Source organism: Aplidium turbinatum, chromosome 12 (genome assembly GCF_918807975.1).
Source record: "Aplidium turbinatum chromosome 12, kaAplTurb1.1, whole genome shotgun sequence".
Taxonomy (NCBI): Eukaryota; Metazoa; Chordata; class Ascidiacea; order Aplousobranchia; family Polyclinidae; genus Aplidium; species Aplidium turbinatum.
Genome location: NC_137483.1, coordinates 24,585,044 through 24,607,089, shown reverse-complemented (window position 1 = coordinate 24,607,089; position 22,046 = coordinate 24,585,044). Strand labels below are relative to the sequence as shown.

The 22,046-nt window shown below is 42.6% G+C and overlaps 2 protein-coding genes across 6 annotated transcripts; both read left to right on the top strand.

The window, feature by feature from the left end:
• The first annotated feature begins 863 nt into the window (after nt 1–863).
• On the top strand, nt 864–9,992 carry LOC145780517 (uncharacterized). Of its 4 annotated transcripts, XM_082592139.1 has the most exons (3): nt 864–1,607; nt 1,823–1,909; nt 2,093–9,992. In XM_082592139.1, exon 3 carries the CDS (start codon nt 2,604–2,606, stop codon nt 8,469–8,471), a length of 5,868 nt encoding a protein of 1,955 aa, XP_082448265.1. In that variant the 5' UTR covers nt 864–1,607; nt 1,823–1,909; nt 2,093–2,603; the 3' UTR covers nt 8,472–9,992. The 4 variants fall into 4 exon arrangements, with proteins under 4 accessions (XP_082448265.1, XP_082448266.1, XP_082448264.1 ...); XM_082592140.1 differs by lacking the exon at nt 1,823–1,909; XM_082592138.1 differs by having other exon boundaries at nt 1,823–9,992.
• A 142-nt stretch (nt 9,993–10,134) lies between these two features.
• Nucleotides 10,135–17,769, top strand: LOC145780516 (uncharacterized). 2 transcript variants are annotated; one of them, XM_082592135.1, is made up of 3 exons: nt 10,135–17,152; nt 17,368–17,454; nt 17,638–17,769. In XM_082592135.1, exon 1 carries the CDS (start codon nt 10,372–10,374, stop codon nt 16,246–16,248), a length of 5,877 nt encoding a protein of 1,958 aa, XP_082448261.1. In that variant the 5' UTR covers nt 10,135–10,371; the 3' UTR covers nt 16,249–17,152; nt 17,368–17,454; nt 17,638–17,769. The 2 variants fall into 2 exon arrangements, with proteins under 2 accessions (XP_082448261.1, XP_082448262.1); XM_082592136.1 differs by lacking the exon at nt 17,368–17,454.
• Nucleotides 17,770–22,046: the final 4,277 nt, after the last annotated feature.

Below are 22,046 nucleotides of genomic sequence, written 5' to 3'. Positions count from 1 at the left end.
AGCCTTCGCTCCAGATTTTATTTATTTATCGTCTTCCACGAGAATTTAAGTGTTCCTTGTAGCCAGTGTTGGGCGCGATAACTCATTTTTCAGTTAAGCGATAACTATAATCGATAAACGAAAAATGCCTAAAGCGATAACGATAAACAATAAATCAAAAAAAAGTTAAGCGATAACGATAAACGATAAATTATCGCCGATAATGTCCGATAACGATATTTTTTTTTTCTTGACTAGCGCTGCCCCATCCCATGCAGCACGAACTGTTTTCATCAACATGCCGAAAAATCAAACATAATATACTGTAAAGGGACAAAACTTTTTGTAAGTTATGCATAAATAGAATCGCAACAGCGGCAGTGGGTATCGAATCTTCAACCTCTTGATCCAGAATCAAACCACTGAGGTAACCGCCGCGCTAATAATTATACCTTCAGATACCAGTTGGATGCTTTTATCAATTGAGTTACACTGCCGCTTACGTGCAGTAGGCAAAATAATTAAATCAAATGAAAATACCATAAAAAATTCCAAACTTTGTATTTTGCTTTCTGCTTAAAGGGCTGTTTACAGCAAAGTCAGCAATAATTGAAAAAATTCCAAAAAACGCAAAATGCTTGAAAATTTATCAGTAATCTTAAGCGTTATTGGCAGTAAAAATGTGCATACTGTGAAATCCATCAAGCTTGTCAAATTGGTCGTGTTTGTTTAAGAACAATAACATAATTATCGTAATTTACTGATAATTTCAGATAACTTTTTTTTGTTTTCTTTGTGAACACCATCATTAAAGCAATGGCAGAACGCTGAGTTGTTGAGATAAGAATTACAATGTAGGCACTGTATTAGTGGGAATAAAAATATTTGATTGAGGTAGGCTATGTCGCATAGGTAGGCTACAGTAAATGAGAAAGGTTATACTGTATTTAGCATAATTTTACCACGCAGCTCGATCCGCCTATTGTCATGCAAAAACTACTACAAAATGCAAAAAATGTGATGTCGGTCTGCATGTTAAATGCTTCAAGCAATATCATATTCCGCAATGACTTGTAAGATATTTTCTCCTCACTGCATAAGTTTTGAAGTTTACGTGTTTACGAGTGGCAATATATTGACGAATGCCCTTCTTTGACGGCATAGTAGCTTTCTCCTGGCGATTGATCAACCGTAATTGATGTACTGGAAAGTTGCTTAGCTTAAAACAATATAGAAAAAACACTTTATTTTGGAAAACATTTTGGTGATTTCATATGCCCTTGCAAAACACGGTGGCTCCAAGTTTATTGTGACGTAACGATTTATTGAAATCATCGTCCCTTGGGATCTTAGTTTATCGCGTACGGAAACAACATTCCGTGATTCATGGAAAATATTGTGTTCGATTTGTTGCTTCTTTATTATAATTTGGGAACTTCAAAACATGTAAAAATTTATCTTAAATAAGCCCACTTGTGCCTGAAATATTATCAGACAGTTTGTAGCCAACGTTGGGCAAAAGTTCTGTTCATCTGTGAACTTGGGTTGTTTTGTCAGCCAGTTCGGACTTATTTAGTAAGTCGAGATTTGTAGAATTCGGGCAAGCAGCTTTAAAGAGATTGCTTCATGTGAGTACCGTACAAATTGATTGCTAATTTGTAAATTTAGCCTTTGCTACTGTATGTGTTAATAGTCTGACGTATCTAAGCTGAACATATCTATCACTATCAGTTTTGTACGCGCTGTGTTCACTTGTAAAAGGGCTTACTTAATGACACAGCTTTATTGTGCATGATCTACGTATTTTCGACGTATCGTAACGCGTTAATTTCATTTGTTATAGCTGAATTGTAACCGCATTGGAATCCTGTGTAAAGAATTTCAGACTGTTGCTGTTGTCGCAATTCACCGGCTTACTTGGCAAAAATTGGTATGGACATTTTAATTATGTGGAATTTATTGCTGATTTAATTCACAATATCTGTCCGTAAAGCGCTAAAGGTCGACGCATATTCACGATGGATGTAGCAATGTAAAAAACTCACATTAATCATTATTGCCTTGTACTGTAGTTTTAGGCAAATGCGTGATTTGTGCTTTTATGTTATTTCAGAAAACGACTTCTTTGATCACACTCCTGTTCTGATCACTCGGGATTGTGGTTTGAGAGACTGTTGGCAAAAACGTCAAGTATCATTGTTATTTCGCTCCAATTTAATAAACCATTTCCATCTATATTCGACAACAGTCGGATTGCCTTTGCGGTCGAGCCTAGTGATAGAGGATAATATCACATTAGTTTTCAATTTTCTGCCGTGGGTCGGCAATAGTTTTTCTTGTTTCTTATTGCCTGTGGTAGACAATATTTAGTTTCTCGTCCCCTAAAGTCGGCACACTAGTTTTCTGGTTTCTTTTGCCTATTTCGCAAATTATTTCTAGTGTCTTTGCTGACAATCTGACCACTGTTTTACAAATTACATATCAAGAAACTGTCCCTGGATAGGTGATTTTTAGGCTTCCCATTCCTTTGTTACTTTATTATCCTTCGTAGACTTGTGCCAATATTTGCTGTTGATTACTTCTCATCTTCTACATTGAAACTTTCAGCACTACTGTAAATAACGATGTCTCAAACAACAGAAACTCCAAATGAGCAGGAAAATCCATCTTCTGAGGAAACCCAGAACCTTCCATCGGTTTCAGCGTCGGTTTCGCCGGAAACTCATCATGTCGAGGAATTCTCTCCTGACAAAGCAACGCGAGAAGACAAAAGGTTAGCCTCTTGGTTCGTTTTGTGCCAGAAAGCTAAGAGTCTTGTAGAATTTAAAAACGCTGAAGAGTCGTTTCAGCGAGTTTATGACCGGCTGTTACCAATGATGGAGGCTCACTTAAAAACTTTTAAATACGCAAATGATGAGTTTTGCGAACTAGAGGCGATGAAGCAGGCTTGGATTCAAAGGAAATTAGACATTAGCGTTGCTCGAGCAGAACTGAGCGCCGAACCCGAGCCGCATGTCGAACGTTCAGCTTTGCGAGAAACGCCAGCGGCGAGTGTGGTGTATAGTCGCCGATCGAAGAGGTCTAGCCGCTCTCGCTCTTCCTGTAGCACGTCTGTCAGTGAAAGGCAGAGAACGGAGGCGGCACTAGCCAAGAAACTTGCCGAACTTAAGTTGAAAAACATCGAAGAAGATCAAAGACTACGGGCTGAGAGGGAAAGGTTCGAGGCCAAATTGGCTGTCGAGACAGCAAAAGCGCAGTTAGAAGTTTTGGACCAGTCTGAAGAATGCAGACGGTCCACGTCTCTAGCAAGCCTATGCGAGGACCAAGTGGATTCTAGCACACCGAAAGTGCCGGACTGCCAGCCTGGTCTTGCGCTATCTGGTAGAGCGGATGCCAGTAGGCATGAGGGTCAGGTGGATCTCGGTATAGGAAAGGTGCCGGAATTCCAGCCTGACCGTGCTATGACTGAAGTAAATAAAACTGTTAGCTTTCAGCCCTCGGACTCTGAAATTTTGCCTTGCATCGTGAAAGCTGTTGGCGAGGGCATGTGCATGCCTAAGCCAGAGCACATGACATTTTCAGGCGAGCCAATTGAGTATTGGACCTTTATTCGCCATTTCGAGGCCCACTTGGAGAGTCGAGCTCACACCGATGGAATGCGAATGACTCTACTATTGCAGCAGTGCCGAGGGAAAGCCAAGCACTTAATCGAGCATTGTTCGATTATCGACTCCAGTGGAGGATACGCAGAAGCGAGGAAACTTCTGCACGACAATTATGGCGTGCCCCATATTGTCGCTAGGTCTTTCGTTACAAGGCTCATGGGAAGGCCTGATATAAAGAGCGAAGACGCGTTGGGCATGCGCGATTATTCCCAACTCTTACGTCAGTGTTCACTGGTGCTAGGGAAGCTCGAAAACTTGGGCGACCTTAACACAGTGGATACCATGGTGATGCTGGCTGCCAAGTTGCCGATGGAAACGCAGAAGGGCTGGAGGCGCCGCACTGCTAACATTATGCTGCAGTCAGGGAGACAAGCTACATTTAACGACTTTGTAGGGTTTGTGGAAGAAGAATCGAGAGTATTAAACGCTTTTGGAGGTTTACTGTGCAGGTCGGTGAAACGAGATCAAAAGGCCCCAGCCAGCCCCCGATATACCCAGAAGAGCTCTTGTTCTGCCGTTGAAGCGACGGTTGCTTCACGGCCGAGGATGGCATGCTACCTTTGCAACGGACCGCATCCAATAGGTAGATGCAATGAATTTCTGAAAAAGTCAATTTCTGATCGCAGGGACTTTATCAGATACAAAGGAAGGTGTTACAACTGCTTCAGCGACAAGCACGTTGTTAGGTCTTGTGATAGACCGCCGGCTTGCACAGTAAAGGGTTGTGGACGTCGCCACAACACTCTGCTGCACGAGGAAATGAGACCTACTGGCCCGAGGCAGCAGCTTGGCTTTTCACGAGGTCCCAGTAACAATGATCAAACCATAGGAAATAGCAACAATGGCAGGCCAGCCACCATTGCTAAGTGCGAAACGCTGTCTGAGGAACGAAAGAATTTCTTTTTCTGCGTTATCCCGGTCAAGGTTTATAACGAAAATAAATGCTTGACCGTTAACGCATTTTTAGACACAGGAAGTGACACCACGTTTTGCACCACGTCACTGGTCAAGAGATTGGGTTTAAGAGGTCAGCCAGACAGAATCCAATTGACAACTGTTGGCCAAAGACCGAGATCGATCGATTGCCAAAAAGTAGATTTTAAAATTCGGCCGCTAGATGACAGTGATGAGCTGGAGATTAGACAAGCGGTGTCGCTGGACGATTTGGCGTTCAGAACCAATCGTCCATTATCGGATTCAGATCTAGAGTCATGGCCTCACTTGAAGGGTATCCAATTTCCTCACCTGGATACTGAAGAGGTTGCATTGTTGATTGGCACTGACGTCCCATACGCTCATAGGAATTTAGATTCTAGGTTTGGAGGGAGAAGACAGCCCTGTGCAGTGAAGACTCCTTTAGGTTGGAGTGTGATAGGGCCCGGAATCGAGCAGCCAAACTCAAAATTGGCGATGGTCAACCGAATATGCCAGAGCCAACTACAGAATCGCCCGATGATTTCCGGAGACTTGGATTTCCCTACCTCAGCGGAGGACAGGAAGGTTTTAGCTCTTATGAGGTCCACAGTGAGACATGACGAAGGACACTATTACTTGCCTCTGCCATGGCGTCTTGGAACAGAGTTGCCGCATGGCAGTCTGCACATGGCAGAGAATCGACTAAGGTCTCTTAAAAGACGGTTACAAGGAAACAGCACACTTTACAAAGAATATACTAACAAAATTAAAGATTACTTAGATAAAGGCTATGCAGAGAAGGTCCGTGATAACGAGAACACAGATGCGGCATGGTATCTTCCTCATCATCCAGTCTTCAACCCAAACAAGCCAGGTAAATTAAGAATTGTCTTTGATTGTGCGGCCCAACATAGAGGGACGTCACTGAACGATGCATTATTGCAAGGGCCAGACCTAACTAACAGTCTGATTGGAGTATTGACAAGGTTTCGGTTGGATCCGGTCGCTCTCATAGCTGATGTTGAAGCTATGTTCCACCAAGTCCGCGTGCAAGAGCAAGATGTCGACGCGTTGAGATTTCTTTGGTGGCCCGATGGAGATTTGTCTAGATCGCCCGTTCCTCACCGCATGTTAGTGCACCTTTTTGGAGCCACCTCTTCCCCTAGTTGTGCTGGTTTCTGTCTTAAACAGGTGGCAAAGGACTTCGGAGGTAAGTTTGACCCTAAAGTTTCCCAGGTGGTCAACAGGAATTTCTATGTGGACGATTGCTTGACCTCCACACAGACTCCAGAAGAAGCTATCGACTTAATGGACCAATTACGAAAAATGATGCAACTTGGCGGATTTCGTTTGACCAAGTGGCTATCCAACAACAAGGACGTGATCGAAAGAATTCCGGAGGAAGAACGAGCTAAGTCAATTGTTAATTTCAATAAAGGTAATCCTGAAGAGGAAAATGAACGTGTGCTAGGGGTTAGCTGGTCAGTATTGGACGATAAGTTTGGTTTCAACGTTATAGACGTTATGAAAGGACGTTTATACACTCGACGAAACATCTTATCCGCCGTATCGACTCTTTATGACCCCCTCGGGTTCGTAGCTCCCGTAATCCTTGTTGCACGCATTTTGCAACAAGACTTGATAAAAAAGGGCTTGGGGTGGGATACACAGTTGCCCCAAATTGACGTGGACGAATGGAGGGAGTGGTTCTCACGACTTTCCGAATTGCAAAGTGTTACGTTGCCGCGCTGTTTAAAACCGTTGCAATTCGGAAAGGTAAAGGAATACCAACTGCATCATTTTTCTGATGCTTCTAGCCAAGGCTATGGCGCTGTATCATATTTGCGCCTTATCAACGAAACAAATGACGTCCACTGTGCTTTTCTGTATGGAAAGGCTAGAGTTAGCCCCCCAAAGACGGAAAGCATTCCACGTCTTGAGTTGGCAGCAGCAGTGCTCTCTGCCGAGAATGATGAATGGATTAGAAAGCAATTAGACCTTCCAGATGTGAAATCAATATTTTGGACTGACTCTTGTGCTGTGCGCCTAAGTATATGCAACGAAAGCAAGCGCTTTCCAACGTTTGTCGCGAATAGACTCGCAAAAATTCATCGACAATCCGAGCCATGCCAATGGAGACACGTAAATACGCGTTTTAATCCTGCAGACGTCGCATCTAGAGGCCTGTCTGTAAAAGAACTCGTTAAGTCCAGATGGCTTGTTGGACCCGAGTTTCTGTGGGGCGACGAGACTGCTTGGCCACAGGCGCCAGAGAAAAAAGACGCGATGCTGCCTAAAGAATTTATCCCTGTAGAACGGAAACGAATTGTCAATGCTTGTAAGAGCAGTGACACGGATTTGATTTCAAATTTAATCAATAGGTATTCTTGCTTGGAGAAGTTGAAAGTGTCAGTGGCATGGCTTTTGCGCTTTAAGGCCTTTCTTAAATCAAAAGACTCTGTTAGCACGTCAAAGCTGACAGTAGATGAGCTAAACTTTGCAGAAATCTCCTTAATCAAACTCGAGCAACATCGCGCATTTTCACCTGTTATTAAGATATTGCAAAAGGAAGAGCCACTTACTACACGAGCCGTACGGCGTGAATTGAAGAAATCGGACCAAGCCAAATGTTTGAACAAGCTCAACCCAATCTTATACGAAGGCATCCTGAGGGTAGGAGGACGCCTGGAGAATGCAGCAATTTCCTTCGATGTTAAACATCCGATTATTCTCCCGTACTCGAGTCAATTAACAGATTTGTTTATTTTGAAGCACCACCGTGGAGTTGGGCATGCAGGAATAGCACACACTTGGACGTCTTTGCGCGAGCGGTTTTACGTTCTTAAGGGTTGCGCCGCTGTGCGCAAAATAGTTAACCGCTGCGTCACCTGCCGTAAGTTCAATGCGCCCAGAGGAGAACAGAAGATGGCTGATCTACCTGCTGCTCGTCTACGTTCTGATGAACCTCCTTTCAGTTCTGTTGGAATCGACTACTTCGGACCCTTCATGGTTAAGCAGGGAAGGAGCATGGTAAAAAGGTATGGATGCATTTTCACTTGCTTAACTATGAGGGCAGTCCACTTAGAGATTGCCAATGACATGTCTACTGACGCATTTCTTAATGCTTTTCGACGGTTCGCTGCCAGACGGGGAAATCCTAAGGAAGTGTTTAGTGATAATGGCACCAATTTTGTCGGTGCACATCGCGTATTAAAGGATTGTTTGAGATCTTTACAGGACCCCAGCATTGAACAATACTTTCGACGAAAAGCAATGAGGTGGAATTTCAATCCACCAGGGGCGTCTCACTTCGGAGGCGTTTGGGAACGAATGATCCGCTCGGTTCGACGGATTCTCGATTTTATGCTCTCCAAGTTCGGCACACTGACGGACGACACGCTGAACACCTTCATGATTGAAGTGGAGAACATCCTGAACTCACGACCGCTGGTTCCAGTGAACTACAATTCGACGGATCAACAACCACTGACACCAAATCATTTATTACGACACAATTTGGAGAGTGATCCTCCAATGCTTTCCGTGAAGGCAAACGAAAAAGACTGCTATGCGCGACGACAATGGCGAAGAGTTCATTTCCTAGCCGATGAGTTCTGGCGAAGGTGGAAAAAGGAGTATCTACCAACAATCGCTTTGAGACAAAAATGGCCGGACCGAAAATGCAACTTCGAGACGAATGACGTCGTCTTAATTGTTGACGATAATTTTCCACGACGACGTTGGACTATGGGAAGAATCATCCATACATATCCAGATAAGCACGGAGTAGTGCGACAAGTAGATGTTCGAGTCGGTACCGGCATCCTGAGAAGGCCGATTGCAAAGCTGTGTCTTATCTGCAAGCCAGCCGAGGCCTCAAATGATACCGCTATCGACACAAATACTGTATAGATCGAAGCAGTGCAAGAACTGCGATTTCATGCGCTTCTACGAAGCAATTGCCTGGATTTGAGGGTAAATAATAGACGCTTTGCTGATTTATGAACGCTCTGCTGATCCGTTGCTGCGGGAACCCGATGTGCCGGAAGTCAATTGTGGATTGTATTTTTCGCGGTATCTACGCATTGTCGTTCCTGCATGCGGTGTGGAGACAACAATGAGTAGATACATAATGTTGTGTATTTGTGTTTTATGACTCGCTTCAGTATTGCAGCCGTAGTTTTTGCCCTTTAGTAATTGCGAAAATATCTTGTTTCACGTTAAAAATAGGCTTGCATATTTTCCTATTTTTGGAGGGAGTGTAAGATATTTTCTCCTCACTGCATAAGTTTTGAAGTTTACGTGTTTACGAGTGGCAATATATTGACGAATGCCCTTCTTTGACGGCATAGTAGCTTTCTCCTGGCGATTGATCAACCGTAATTGATGTACTGGAAAGTTGCTTAGCTTAAAACAATATAGAAAAAACACTTTATTTTGGAAAACATTTTGGTGATTTCATATGCCCTTGCAAAACACGGTGGCTCCAAGTTTATTGTGACGTAACGATTTATTGAAATCATCGTCCCTTGGGATCTTAGTTTATCGCGTACGGAAACAACATTCCGTGATTCATGGAAAATATTGTGTTCGATTTGTTGCTTCTTTATTATAATTTGGGAACTTCAAAACATGTAAAAATTTATCTTAAATAAGCCCACTTGTGCCTGAAATATTATCAGACAGTTTGTAGCCAACGTTGGGCAAAAGTTCTGTTCATCTGTGAACTTGGGTTGTTTTGTCAGCCAGTTCGGACTTATTTAGTAAGTCGAGATTTGTAGAATTCGGGCAAGCAGCTTTAAAGAGATTGCTTCATGTGAGTACCGTACAAATTGATTGCTAATTTGTAAATTTAGCCTTTGCTACTGTATGTGTTAATAGTCTGACGTATCTAAGCTGAACATATCTATCACTATCAGTTTTGTACGCGCTGTGTTCACTTGTAAAAGGGCTTACTTAATGACACAGCTTTATTGTGCATGATCTACGTATTTTCGACGTATCGTAACGCGTTAATTTCATTTGTTATAGCTGAATTGTAACCGCATTGGAATCCTGTGTAAAGAATTTCAGACTGTTGCTGTTGTCGCAATTCACCGGCTTACTTGGCAAAAATTGGTATGGACATTTTAATTATGTGGAATTTATTGCTGATTTAATTCACAATATCTGTCCGTAAAGCGCTAAAGGTCGACGCATATTCACGATGGATGTAGCAATGTAAAAAACTCACATTAATCATTATTGCCTTGTACTGTAGTTTTAGGCAAATGCGTGATTTGTGCTTTTATGTTATTTCAGAAAACGACTTCTTTGATCACACTCCTGTTCTGATCACTCGGGATTGTGGTTTGAGAGACTGTTGGCAAAAACGTCAAGTATCATTGTTATTTCGCTCCAATTTAATAAACCATTTCCATCTATATTCGACAACAGTCGGATTGCCTTTGCGGTCGAGCCTAGTGATAGAGGATAATATCACATTAGTTTTCAATTTTCTGCCGTGGGTCGGCAATAGTTTTTCTTGTTTCTTATTGCCTGTGGTAGACAATATTTAGTTTCTCGTCCCCTAAAGTCGGCACACTAGTTTTCTGGTTTCTTTTGCCTATTTCGCAAATTATTTCTAGTGTCTTTGCTGACAATCTGACCACTGTTTTACAAATTACATATCAAGAAACTGTCCCTGGATAGGTGATTTTTAGGCTTCCCATTCCTTTGTTACTTTATTATCCTTCGTAGACTTGTGCCAATATTTGCTGTTGATTACTTCTCATCTTCTACATTGAAACTTTCAGCACTACTGTAAATAACGATGTCTCAAACAACAGAAACTCCAAATGAGCAGGAAAATCCATCTTCTGAGGAAACCCAGAACCTTCCATCGGTTTCAGCGTCGGTTTCGCCGGAAACTCATCATGTCGAGGAATTCTCTCCTGACAAAGCAACGCGAGAAGACAAAAGGTTAGCCTCTTGGTTCGTTTTGTGCCAGAAAGCTGCAAAAGCTAAGAGTCTTGTAGAATTTAAAAACGCTGAAGAGTCGTTTCAGCGAGTTTATGACCGGCTGTTACCAATGATGGAGGCTCACTTAAAAACTTTTAAATACGCAAATGATGAGTTTTGCGAACTAGAGGCGATGAAGCAGGCTTGGATTCAAAGGAAATTAGACATTAGCGTTGCTCGAGCAGAACTGAGCGCCGAACCCGAGCCGCATGTCGAACGTTCAGCTTTGCGAGAAACGCCAGCGGCGAGTGTGGTGTATAGTCGCCGATCGAAGAGGTCTAGCCGCTCTCGCTCTTCCTGTAGCACGTCTGTCAGTGAAAGGCAGAGAACGGAGGCGGCACTAGCCAAGAAACTTGCCGAACTTAAGTTGAAAAACATCGAAGAAGATCAAAGACTACGGGCTGAGAGGGAAAGGTTCGAGGCCAAATTGGCTGTCGAGACAGCAAAAGCGCAGTTAGAAGTTTTGGACCAGTCTGAAGAATGCAGACGGTCCACGTCTCTAGCAAGCCTATGCGAGGACCAAGTGGATTCTAGCACACCGAAAGTGCCGGACTGCCAGCCTGGTCTTGCGCTATCTGGTAGAGCGGATGCCAGTAGGCATGAGGGTCAGGTGGATCTCGGTATAGGAAAGGTGCCGGAATTCCAGCCTGACCGTGCTATGACTGAAGTAAATAAAACTGTTAGCTTTCAGCCCTCGGACTCTGAAATTTTGCCTTGCATCGTGAAAGCTGTTGGCGAGGGCATGTGCATGCCTAAGCCAGAGCACATGACATTTTCAGGCGAGCCAATTGAGTATTGGACCTTTATTCGCCATTTCGAGGCCCACTTGGAGAGTCGAGCTCACACCGATGGAATGCGAATGACTCTACTATTGCAGCAGTGCCGAGGGAAAGCCAAGCACTTAATCGAGCATTGTTCGATTATCGACTCCAGTGGAGGATACGCAGAAGCGAGGAAACTTCTGCACGACAATTATGGCGTGCCCCATATTGTCGCTAGGTCTTTCGTTACAAGGCTCATGGGAAGGCCTGATATAAAGAGCGAAGACGCGTTGGGCATGCGCGATTATTCCCAACTCTTACGTCAGTGTTCACTGGTGCTAGGGAAGCTCGAAAACTTGGGCGACCTTAACACAGTGGATACCATGGTGATGCTGGCTGCCAAGTTGCCGATGGAAACGCAGAAGGGCTGGAGGCGCCGCACTGCTAACATTATGCTGCAGTCAGGGAGACAAGCTACATTTAACGACTTTGTAGGGTTTGTGGAAGAAGAATCGAGAGTATTAAACGCTTTTGGAGGTTTACTGTGCAGGTCGGTGAAACGAGATCAAAAGGCCCCAGCCAGCCCCCGATATACCCAGAAGAGCTCTTGTTCTGCCGTTGAAGCGACGGTTGCTTCACGGCCGAGGATGGCATGCTACCTTTGCAACGGACCGCATCCAATAGGTAGATGCAATGAATTTCTGAAAAAGTCAATTTCTGATCGCAGGGACTTTATCAGATACAAAGGAAGGTGTTACAACTGCTTCAGCGACAAGCACGTTGTTAGGTCTTGTGATAGACCGCCGGCTTGCACAGTAAAGGGTTGTGGACGTCGCCACAACACTCTGCTGCACGAGGAAATGAGACCTACTGGCCCGAGGCAGCAGCTTGGCTTTTCACGAGGTCCCAGTAACAATGATCAAACCATAGGAAATAGCAACAATGGCAGGCCAGCCACCATTGCTAAGTGCGAAACGCTGTCTGAGGAACGAAAGAATTTCTTTTTCTGCGTTATCCCGGTCAAGGTTTATAACGAAAATAAATGCTTGACCGTTAACGCATTTTTAGACACAGGAAGTGACACCACGTTTTGCACCACGTCACTGGTCAAGAGATTGGGTTTAAGAGGTCAGCCAGACAGAATCCAATTGACAACTGTTGGCCAAAGACCGAGATCGATCGATTGCCAAAAAGTAGATTTTAAAATTCGGCCGCTAGATGACAGTGATGAGCTGGAGATTAGACAAGCGGTGTCGCTGGACGATTTGGCGTTCAGAACCAATCGTCCATTATCGGATTCAGATCTAGAGTCATGGCCTCACTTGAAGGGTATCCAATTTCCTCACCTGGATACTGAAGAGGTTGCATTGTTGATTGGCACTGACGTCCCATACGCTCATAGGAATTTAGATTCTAGGTTTGGAGGGAGAAGACAGCCCTGTGCAGTGAAGACTCCTTTAGGTTGGAGTGTGATAGGGCCCGGAATCGAGCAGCCAAACTCAAAATTGGCGATGGTCAACCGAATATGCCAGAGCCAACTACAGAATCGCCCGATGATTTCCGGAGACTTGGATTTCCCTACCTCAGCGGAGGACAGGAAGGTTTTAGCTCTTATGAGGTCCACAGTGAGACATGACGAAGGACACTATTACTTGCCTCTGCCATGGCGTCTTGGAACAGAGTTGCCGCATGGCAGTCTGCACATGGCAGAGAATCGACTAAGGTCTCTTAAAAGACGGTTACAAGGAAACAGCACACTTTACAAAGAATATACTAACAAAATTAAAGATTACTTAGATAAAGGCTATGCAGAGAAGGTCCGTGATAACGAGAACACAGATGCGGCATGGTATCTTCCTCATCATCCAGTCTTCAACCCAAACAAGCCAGGTAAATTAAGAATTGTCTTTGATTGTGCGGCCCAACATAGAGGGACGTCACTGAACGATGCATTATTGCAAGGGCCAGACCTAACTAACAGTCTGATTGGAGTATTGACAAGGTTTCGGTTGGATCCGGTCGCTCTCATAGCTGATGTTGAAGCTATGTTCCACCAAGTCCGCGTGCAAGAGCAAGATGTCGACGCGTTGAGATTTCTTTGGTGGCCCGATGGAGATTTGTCTAGATCGCCCGTTCCTCACCGCATGTTAGTGCACCTTTTTGGAGCCACCTCTTCCCCTAGTTGTGCTGGTTTCTGTCTTAAACAGGTGGCAAAGGACTTCGGAGGTAAGTTTGACCCTAAAGTTTCCCAGGTGGTCAACAGGAATTTCTATGTGGACGATTGCTTGACCTCCACACAGACTCCAGAAGAAGCTATCGACTTAATGGACCAATTACGAAAAATGATGCAACTTGGCGGATTTCGTTTGACCAAGTGGCTATCCAACAACAAGGACGTGATCGAAAGAATTCCGGAGGAAGAACGAGCTAAGTCAATTGTTAATTTCAATAAAGGTAATCCTGAAGAGGAAAATGAACGTGTGCTAGGGGTTAGCTGGTCAGTATTGGACGATAAGTTTGGTTTCAACGTTATAGACGTTATGAAAGGACGTTTATACACTCGACGAAACATCTTATCCGCCGTATCGACTCTTTATGACCCCCTCGGGTTCGTAGCTCCCGTAATCCTTGTTGCACGCATTTTGCAACAAGACTTGATAAAAAAGGGCTTGGGGTGGGATACACAGTTGCCCCAAATTGACGTGGACGAATGGAGGGAGTGGTTCTCACGACTTTCCGAATTGCAAAGTGTTACGTTGCCGCGCTGTTTAAAACCGTTGCAATTCGGAAAGGTAAAGGAATACCAACTGCATCATTTTTCTGATGCTTCTAGCCAAGGCTATGGCGCTGTATCATATTTGCGCCTTATCAACGAAACAAATGACGTCCACTGTGCTTTTCTGTATGGAAAGGCTAGAGTTAGCCCCCCAAAGACGGAAAGCATTCCACGTCTTGAGTTGGCAGCAGCAGTGCTCTCTGCCGAGAATGATGAATGGATTAGAAAGCAATTAGACCTTCCAGATGTGAAATCAATATTTTGGACTGACTCTTGTGCTGTGCGCCTAAGTATATGCAACGAAAGCAAGCGCTTTCCAACGTTTGTCGCGAATAGACTCGCAAAAATTCATCGACAATCCGAGCCATGCCAATGGAGACACGTAAATACGCGTTTTAATCCTGCAGACGTCGCATCTAGAGGCCTGTCTGTAAAAGAACTCGTTAAGTCCAGATGGCTTGTTGGACCCGAGTTTCTGTGGGGCGACGAGACTGCTTGGCCACAGGCGCCAGAGAAAAAAGACGCGATGCTGCCTAAAGAATTTATCCCTGTAGAACGGAAACGAATTGTCAATGCTTGTAAGAGCAGTGACACGGATTTGATTTCAAATTTAATCAATAGGTATTCTTGCTTGGAGAAGTTGAAAGTGTCAGTGGCATGGCTTTTGCGCTTTAAGGCCTTTCTTAAATCAAAAGACTCTGTTAGCACGTCAAAGCTGACAGTAGATGAGCTAAACTTTGCAGAAATCTCCTTAATCAAACTCGAGCAACATCGCGCATTTTCACCTGTTATTAAGATATTGCAAAAGGAAGAGCCACTTACTACACGAGCCGTACGGCGTGAATTGAAGAAATCGGACCAAGCCAAATGTTTGAACAAGCTCAACCCAATCTTATACGAAGGCATCCTGAGGGTAGGAGGACGCCTGGAGAATGCAGCAATTTCCTTCGATGTTAAACATCCGATTATTCTCCCGTACTCGAGTCAATTAACAGATTTGTTTATTTTGAAGCACCACCGTGGAGTTGGGCATGCAGGAATAGCACACACTTGGACGTCTTTGCGCGAGCGGTTTTACGTTCTTAAGGGTTGCGCCGCTGTGCGCAAAATAGTTAACCGCTGCGTCACCTGCCGTAAGTTCAATGCGCCCAGAGGAGAACAGAAGATGGCTGATCTACCTGCTGCTCGTCTACGTTCTGATGAACCTCCTTTCAGTTCTGTTGGAATCGACTACTTCGGACCCTTCATGGTTAAGCAGGGAAGGAGCATGGTAAAAAGGTATGGATGCATTTTCACTTGCTTAACTATGAGGGCAGTCCACTTAGAGATTGCCAATGACATGTCTACTGACGCATTTCTTAATGCTTTTCGACGGTTCGCTGCCAGACGGGGAAATCCTAAGGAAGTGTTTAGTGATAATGGCACCAATTTTGTCGGTGCACATCGCGTATTAAAGGATTGTTTGAGATCTTTACAGGACCCCAGCATTGAACAATACTTTCGACGAAAAGCAATGAGGTGGAATTTCAATCCACCAGGGGCGTCTCACTTCGGAGGCGTTTGGGAACGAATGATCCGCTCGGTTCGACGGATTCTCGATTTTATGCTCTCCAAGTTCGGCACACTGACGGACGACACGCTGAACACCTTCATGATTGAAGTGGAGAACATCCTGAACTCACGACCGCTGGTTCCAGTGAACTACAATTCGACGGATCAACAACCACTGACACCAAATCATTTATTACGACACAATTTGGAGAGTGATCCTCCAATGCTTTCCGTGAAGGCAAACGAAAAAGACTGCTATGCGCGACGACAATGGCGAAGAGTTCATTTCCTAGCCGATGAGTTCTGGCGAAGGTGGAAAAAGGAGTATCTACCAACAATCGCTTTGAGACAAAAATGGCCGGACCGAAAATGCAACTTCGAGACGAATGACGTCGTCTTAATTGTTGACGATAATTTTCCACGACGACGTTGGACTATGGGAAGAATCATCCATACATATCCAGATAAGCACGGAGTAGTGCGACAAGTAGATGTTCGAGTCGGTACCGGCATCCTGAGAAGGCCGATTGCAAAGCTGTGTCTTATCTGCAAGCCAGCCGAGGCCTCAAATGATACCGCTATCGACACAAATACTGTATAGATCGAAGCAGTGCAAGAACTGCGATTTCATGCGCTTCTACGAAGCAATTGCCTGGATTTGAGGGTAAATAATAGACGCTTTGCTGATTTATGAACGCTCTGCTGATCCGTTGCTGCGGGAACCCGATGTGCCGGAAGTCAATTGTGGATTGTATTTTTCGCGGTATCTACGCATTGTCGTTCCTGCATGCGGTGTGGAGACAACAATGAGTAGATACATAATGTTGTGTATTTGTGTTTTATGACTCGCTTCAGTATTGCAGCCGTAGTTTTTGCCCTTTAGTAATTGCGAAAATATCTTGTTTCACGTTAAAAATAGGCTTGCATATTTTCCTATTTTTGGAGGGAGTGTAAGATATTTTCTCCTCACTGCATAAGTTTTGAAGTTTACGTGTTTACGAGTGGCAATATATTGACGAATGCCCTTCTTTGACGGCATAGTAGCTTTCTCCTGGCGATTGATCAACCGTAATTGATGTACTGGAAAGTTGCTTAGCTTAAAACAATATAGAAAAAACACTTTATTTTGGAAAACATTTTGGTGATTTCATATGCCCTTGCAAAACACGGTGGCTCCAAGTTTATTGTGACGTAACGATTTATTGAAATCATCGTCCCTTGGGATCTTAGTTTATCGCGTACGGAAACAACATTCCGTGATTCATGGAAAATATTGTGTTCGATTTGTTGCTTCTTTATTATAATTTGGGAACTTCAAAACATGTAAAAATTTATCTTAAATAAGCCCACTTGTGCCTGAAATATTATCAGACAGTTTGTAGCCAACGTTGGGCAAAAGTTCTGTTCATCTGTGAACTTGGGTTGTTTTGTCAGCCAGTTCGGACTTATTTAGTAAGTCGAGATTTGTAGAATTCGGGCAAGCAGCTTTAAAGAGATTGCTTCATGTGAGTACCGTACAAATTGATTGCTAATTTGTAAATTTAGCCTTTGCTACTGTATGTGTTAATAGTCTGACGTATCTAAGCTGAACATATCTATCACTATCAGTTTTGTACGCGCTGTGTTCACTTGTAAAAGGGCTTACTTAATGACACAGCTTTATTGTGCATGATCTACGTATTTTCGACGTATCGTAACGCGTTAATTTCATTTGTTATAGCTGAATTGTAACCGCATTGGAATCCTGTGTAAAGAATTTCAGACTGTTGCTGTTGTCGCAATTCACCGGCTTACTTGGCAAAAATTGGTATGGACATTTTAATTATGTGGAATTTATTGCTGATTTAATTCACAATATCTGTCCGTAAAGCGCTAAAGGTCGACGCATATTCACGATGGATGTAGCAATGTAAAAAACTCACATTAATCATTATTGCCTTGTACTGTAGTTTTAGGCAAATGCGTGATTTGTGCTTTTATGTTATTTCAGAAAACGACTTCTTTGATCACACTCCTGTTCTGATCACTCGGGATTGTGGTTTGAGAGACTGTTGGCAAAAACGTCAAGTATCATTGTTATTTCGCTCCAATTTAATAAACCATTTCCATCTATATTCGACAACAGTCGGATTGCCTTTGCGGTCGAGCCTAGTGATAGAGGATAATATCACAGACTTGTTTCAGTGATGTTGTGTTACTTTGCTTATTTTCATCTTTATATTTTTTAAACTTTCATTTCAATAAAATGCTCGATGACAATAATGACATGACAAGACATGAACAAGACATTTCCCATTTATCACTTTGAGCGATAAGTAAAACGTAATAACGCTTACGCATTACGCACAAGAAACTTGTGAAATTTGATAACGGATTTGCTTAGCGTCTTATATATAGGACGGCCTTTTTCTCAAAAAGTACAAACACAATTAGGAAAAAAATAATTGTGATATGTTTTTTAGGTCATAATTATGCAATATTTAAATTTTCCGAAATTTTTTTTAAGTATTTTCACTTTCGGCACAAATGGGTTAACTTTTTAAGTTAAATGGCACTTATGCATTCGGTTATTATTTTTGGATTAAATTTATATCGCCAAGCTAGAAAAAAATCGATCTTACACTCTATAACCGATCTTGTGTTGTTATTGTGTGTGAATTTTGTCTTTTAATCTGAGTTTGTGGCGTAACTGCACGTCTCAAGGCAAGTTTTTGCAATTTTAGTTAATCTACTCATCTAAAGATTTAATGCGCTTAAAACAATAAGTTTCATGTTTTGGCGAGAGAGATTTTATTTTTTTAAGACAATTACTAAAAACTAACACTTCCAACGAAAAAAGAAAACACAAGACTAAAATAGTTGATCGTGAGGTGGCGCGAAAGACCATGTTTCCAATGTAATTGCAGCAAAACAACAAGAGACTTGCTGCATGCATTTCATTGCATTGCAATTTGCAACTCTAAAAATTATTGTGTTGTCAGGGCTGTCGCTGCAGGTGGGCGTGCCCCCTCCCCTGATAACGACCTGTGCACACACACTTCAGGCACTGAAGAAGAACTGGTTTTAATTTTAGTTTCATTAACTAGGTGGCTAGTAAAAATATTACTTTTCATGATCTTTCCACTTGTGTGTTAATCCAAAATAAAATTTATCGGCGATAATCAAATATTGCCTTTGGCGATAAACGATAACTGAAAAAATAATTGAGCGATAACGATAAGCGATAAAAATTTATCGCCGATAATGCCCATCACTGCTTGTAGCTAAGTTTCTCTTTCTCGTGGGAGACCCCAGAGTTTATCCGCTCTGCCTACGGGCAGACCGCGCATAGGAGTCCAAAGTACCTGTGTTACGGTCACGTGATGGAGACATGGGCCGTGAAAAATGTCTCCGTTCAACATAATAATCATTCGCTATCTCCGCTTGCAGCAGATTGCGCATTCAACATGAGTTACTTGACAGTGTTCCATGTGATTTTATGAGTCGTACTGCTTTCATGCTGGCTCTAAGCAGATTGGAAGAGGGTGATACGTCACCAGATTATTACCCGATTTATCCTCACTGCTTTATGCAAGAAAGAACACAATCGGTACCCTTTTTAAAGTCTTTGGTATGACCCGACCTGGAATCGAACCCAGGGCTACCAGCACCAGAGCCGAAGGCGATAACCACTGAGCCACGGGTGCTGGTAGCCCTGAACCACCGTTCAACATAACTTGTATGAAATAAGCACTTTTCAGCAAAATGGTTGGAATTAGATTCAAACATCACAACCCATTGACGAACCATCATTTGACCAGCTTTTGAGTAGGTCTACTCTACTGCATCTTTCAATAATGCTCCTCATTTTGAGAAATTTTATAAGTCAAAGCCGGGTCAAAGCACATTAAATTGCATTTGCTTTGTTGCGGCCCTGAACAAAATTCAAGTTTTGAATTTGGCCCCCGTGCTAAAAAAGGTTGAGAACCACTGCTGTAGAGGCTTTGAACCTCTAACGCAGGGCCTGTTACGGACATTGAAAGAAGTGAAAGCTTCCGATAGTTGTTGCCAGGTAACTATTCCATCCACTAGATGTCACTGAATGAAAAGCAGTTCTGAAATGAATTGCTCAAGTGCACACCCCGAGAGCCGACTAGCGGCGCTGGATCATGAGTCGAGCGGGTAAACACTGAGCTAACTCGGCGGACTTCGTGCAACGCAGCAAATCAGCTACCTAGATAGCCTACATAGCTTCAACAAGTTGCCTTCATCTGTCTCATGTGGGTAGCCATATGTGTGTAACACTTTGTCTCATGTATTGTGTAACTGCACTGTAATATGTTTTTTTCATATTTTAGCTGCTATGCCTCTACAAATATAAAGAAAAATTACCAGAATTAAACTTCGAAAGAAAGCTTATTTTTTCTGGGTCGGACGATCTTAGAATACCGTACGCAAAAACGAGTCTCATGCAATGGTAACAACTAACAAGAGTAGTAGCCTCGTCGATACATCGTTTCAAAAACCGCAGTGCTAACATAAACATGATTAATTGTTTGCTTTCGCGCCAAAGTCAGCAATTCTGGTCGTGTTGCTCAGTGGCAGTTGATGTCTTGTTATAAAGCAAAGTGCGTTTTACGTATAAAAACATCCTAGCTAACTCTTAGCAATTGGACCAAGAAAAAATGAAAACCATTAAAAAGATACTTCTGCATTTACACTTTGTCAAGATAGACGCTGTAACTTACTTCGCCGCATGATGTGTTCAGAGGCACTTGGTCACATGTCTTTTCCAAAACTGAGAAATATGCAGGTCTATTCAGGTCAACATTTAACCAAAACTTAATTTCAACTTCATCGAAAATTGACCATTATAGTCAAACACAAAGAGAACGATGTAAACAAAAAATTGCAACATCTTAGCTAGCTATTGTTGAGTCATAAAATACGCAAAAGTGACCAAAATGAAGTAAAATTTGTAAGGATTTATGTAAGCAAGCCCTCAGACTCCTAACCAAAGGTTGTTTTTCTCCAAATTTTTTAATTACTTATTTTTACAACAAATTCTTGCTTTGACGGAACTTCAGTGACATTCTTCTAAATATTTTCTAGATCCGCTACGGATGCGTTGACTGCAAATACTAGATTCGATATTTATTAGTTGTTTGAATTTACAATTCCATGGGAATTCAACAAATCAGCAGCTCCAGTAAAATGGTAAAGTTGTAGAAGCTTGAATCATCTGTTCTTCTTTGAACAAATCGAGTGACCATACAGTGCAAAAATACACGCAGCAATATAGTCCAAAATGATTGAAAAAGGCAAAATATATTCAAGAAAACGTTTCAGTTGCATGTTTCGCATACCTGCTTTAAATGCGACGCTACAAGAAACTCTTATAAATATTAAGTTTCATATAGTGCAAGTCCACGTAGATTATAATATACATGCGCTGCACTGTAGATGGTTCACATGGCTTTGAAATGTGCGCAACTTTGTAGTGTTGGGATTAGCTTACCAGCACAGCAAATGGAAAGAGCGATCGCGATTGTTCCTCTTCAAAATTGGGACGCTTTGCTACAGTGGTTCATCATCACAGATACAGGCTACAGTTTATAAGTTATTGAAAGTGTTGTACCCTACAAGACCAGGACATCACAAGCTGTGAGCTTTTCAAATGATGCTATAAATTGGATCTTGAACTCAATTAGTATTTGCCATACAAAAACTTTTGAAACATAAAAAATAGTTTCGCTTGGCTCACGAATCTGGAGGCAACCAAAATCAAACAAAACCTCGTTCACGATCAGCCACTTGCCGCCGCATGATAGTTTTTGCTTAAACATGACTGGATGGCAGTAGGCAAGCAGTACACGTTTGTGTCTGATAGCATCAGCTATGTGAGTTCTGACCAAATGAAGTGACATCAGGTCATGGAGCGGGCAATGTTACCCCGTATAACCTCGTGGGGGTTCAGAGCAATGTACTGCATAAGTTGCTGCGTTAACTACGTTACAGACCGCAGCTATTGGTTTAGTGCAGGAACACTGGCTTGCTAGGCATCAATGAAAAGAACATAAGTTTAGGCCTATACAAGATAAAACCCAGAAGTGCATGTTTAAGAAAATATGTCAAAACAAGTATTTGGGCAAGACATGGCCACCTAAAGATACGGCCTGATTTGTCACATTTTGGAGAAATTTCCAGGTTTTTCTAACTTTGGGCGAACATTTAAATAAATTTTTCTAAAAATTAGATTTTTACGCTTTCTTTATTCTTTTCCCCAGATGACACAATAAGTTTTAACATCCTCACATGTTGAAAAACAAAGAAAATTTGAATTCGAAGATTTTAGTCAGACTGTAAATTTTCAATAACAGTCTGATTTTGCGTTTTTCAACTTACTTTTTCTCATTTGCT

Bases quoted from the DNA above. Each gene is read 5' to 3' on its own strand.
- LOC145780517 (XM_082592140.1), top strand. From the start codon at position 2,604: ATGTCTCAAACAACAGAAACTCCAAATGAGCAGGAAAATCCATCTTCT.
- LOC145780516 (XM_082592136.1), top strand. From the start codon at position 10,372: ATGTCTCAAACAACAGAAACTCCAAATGAGCAGGAAAATCCATCTTCT.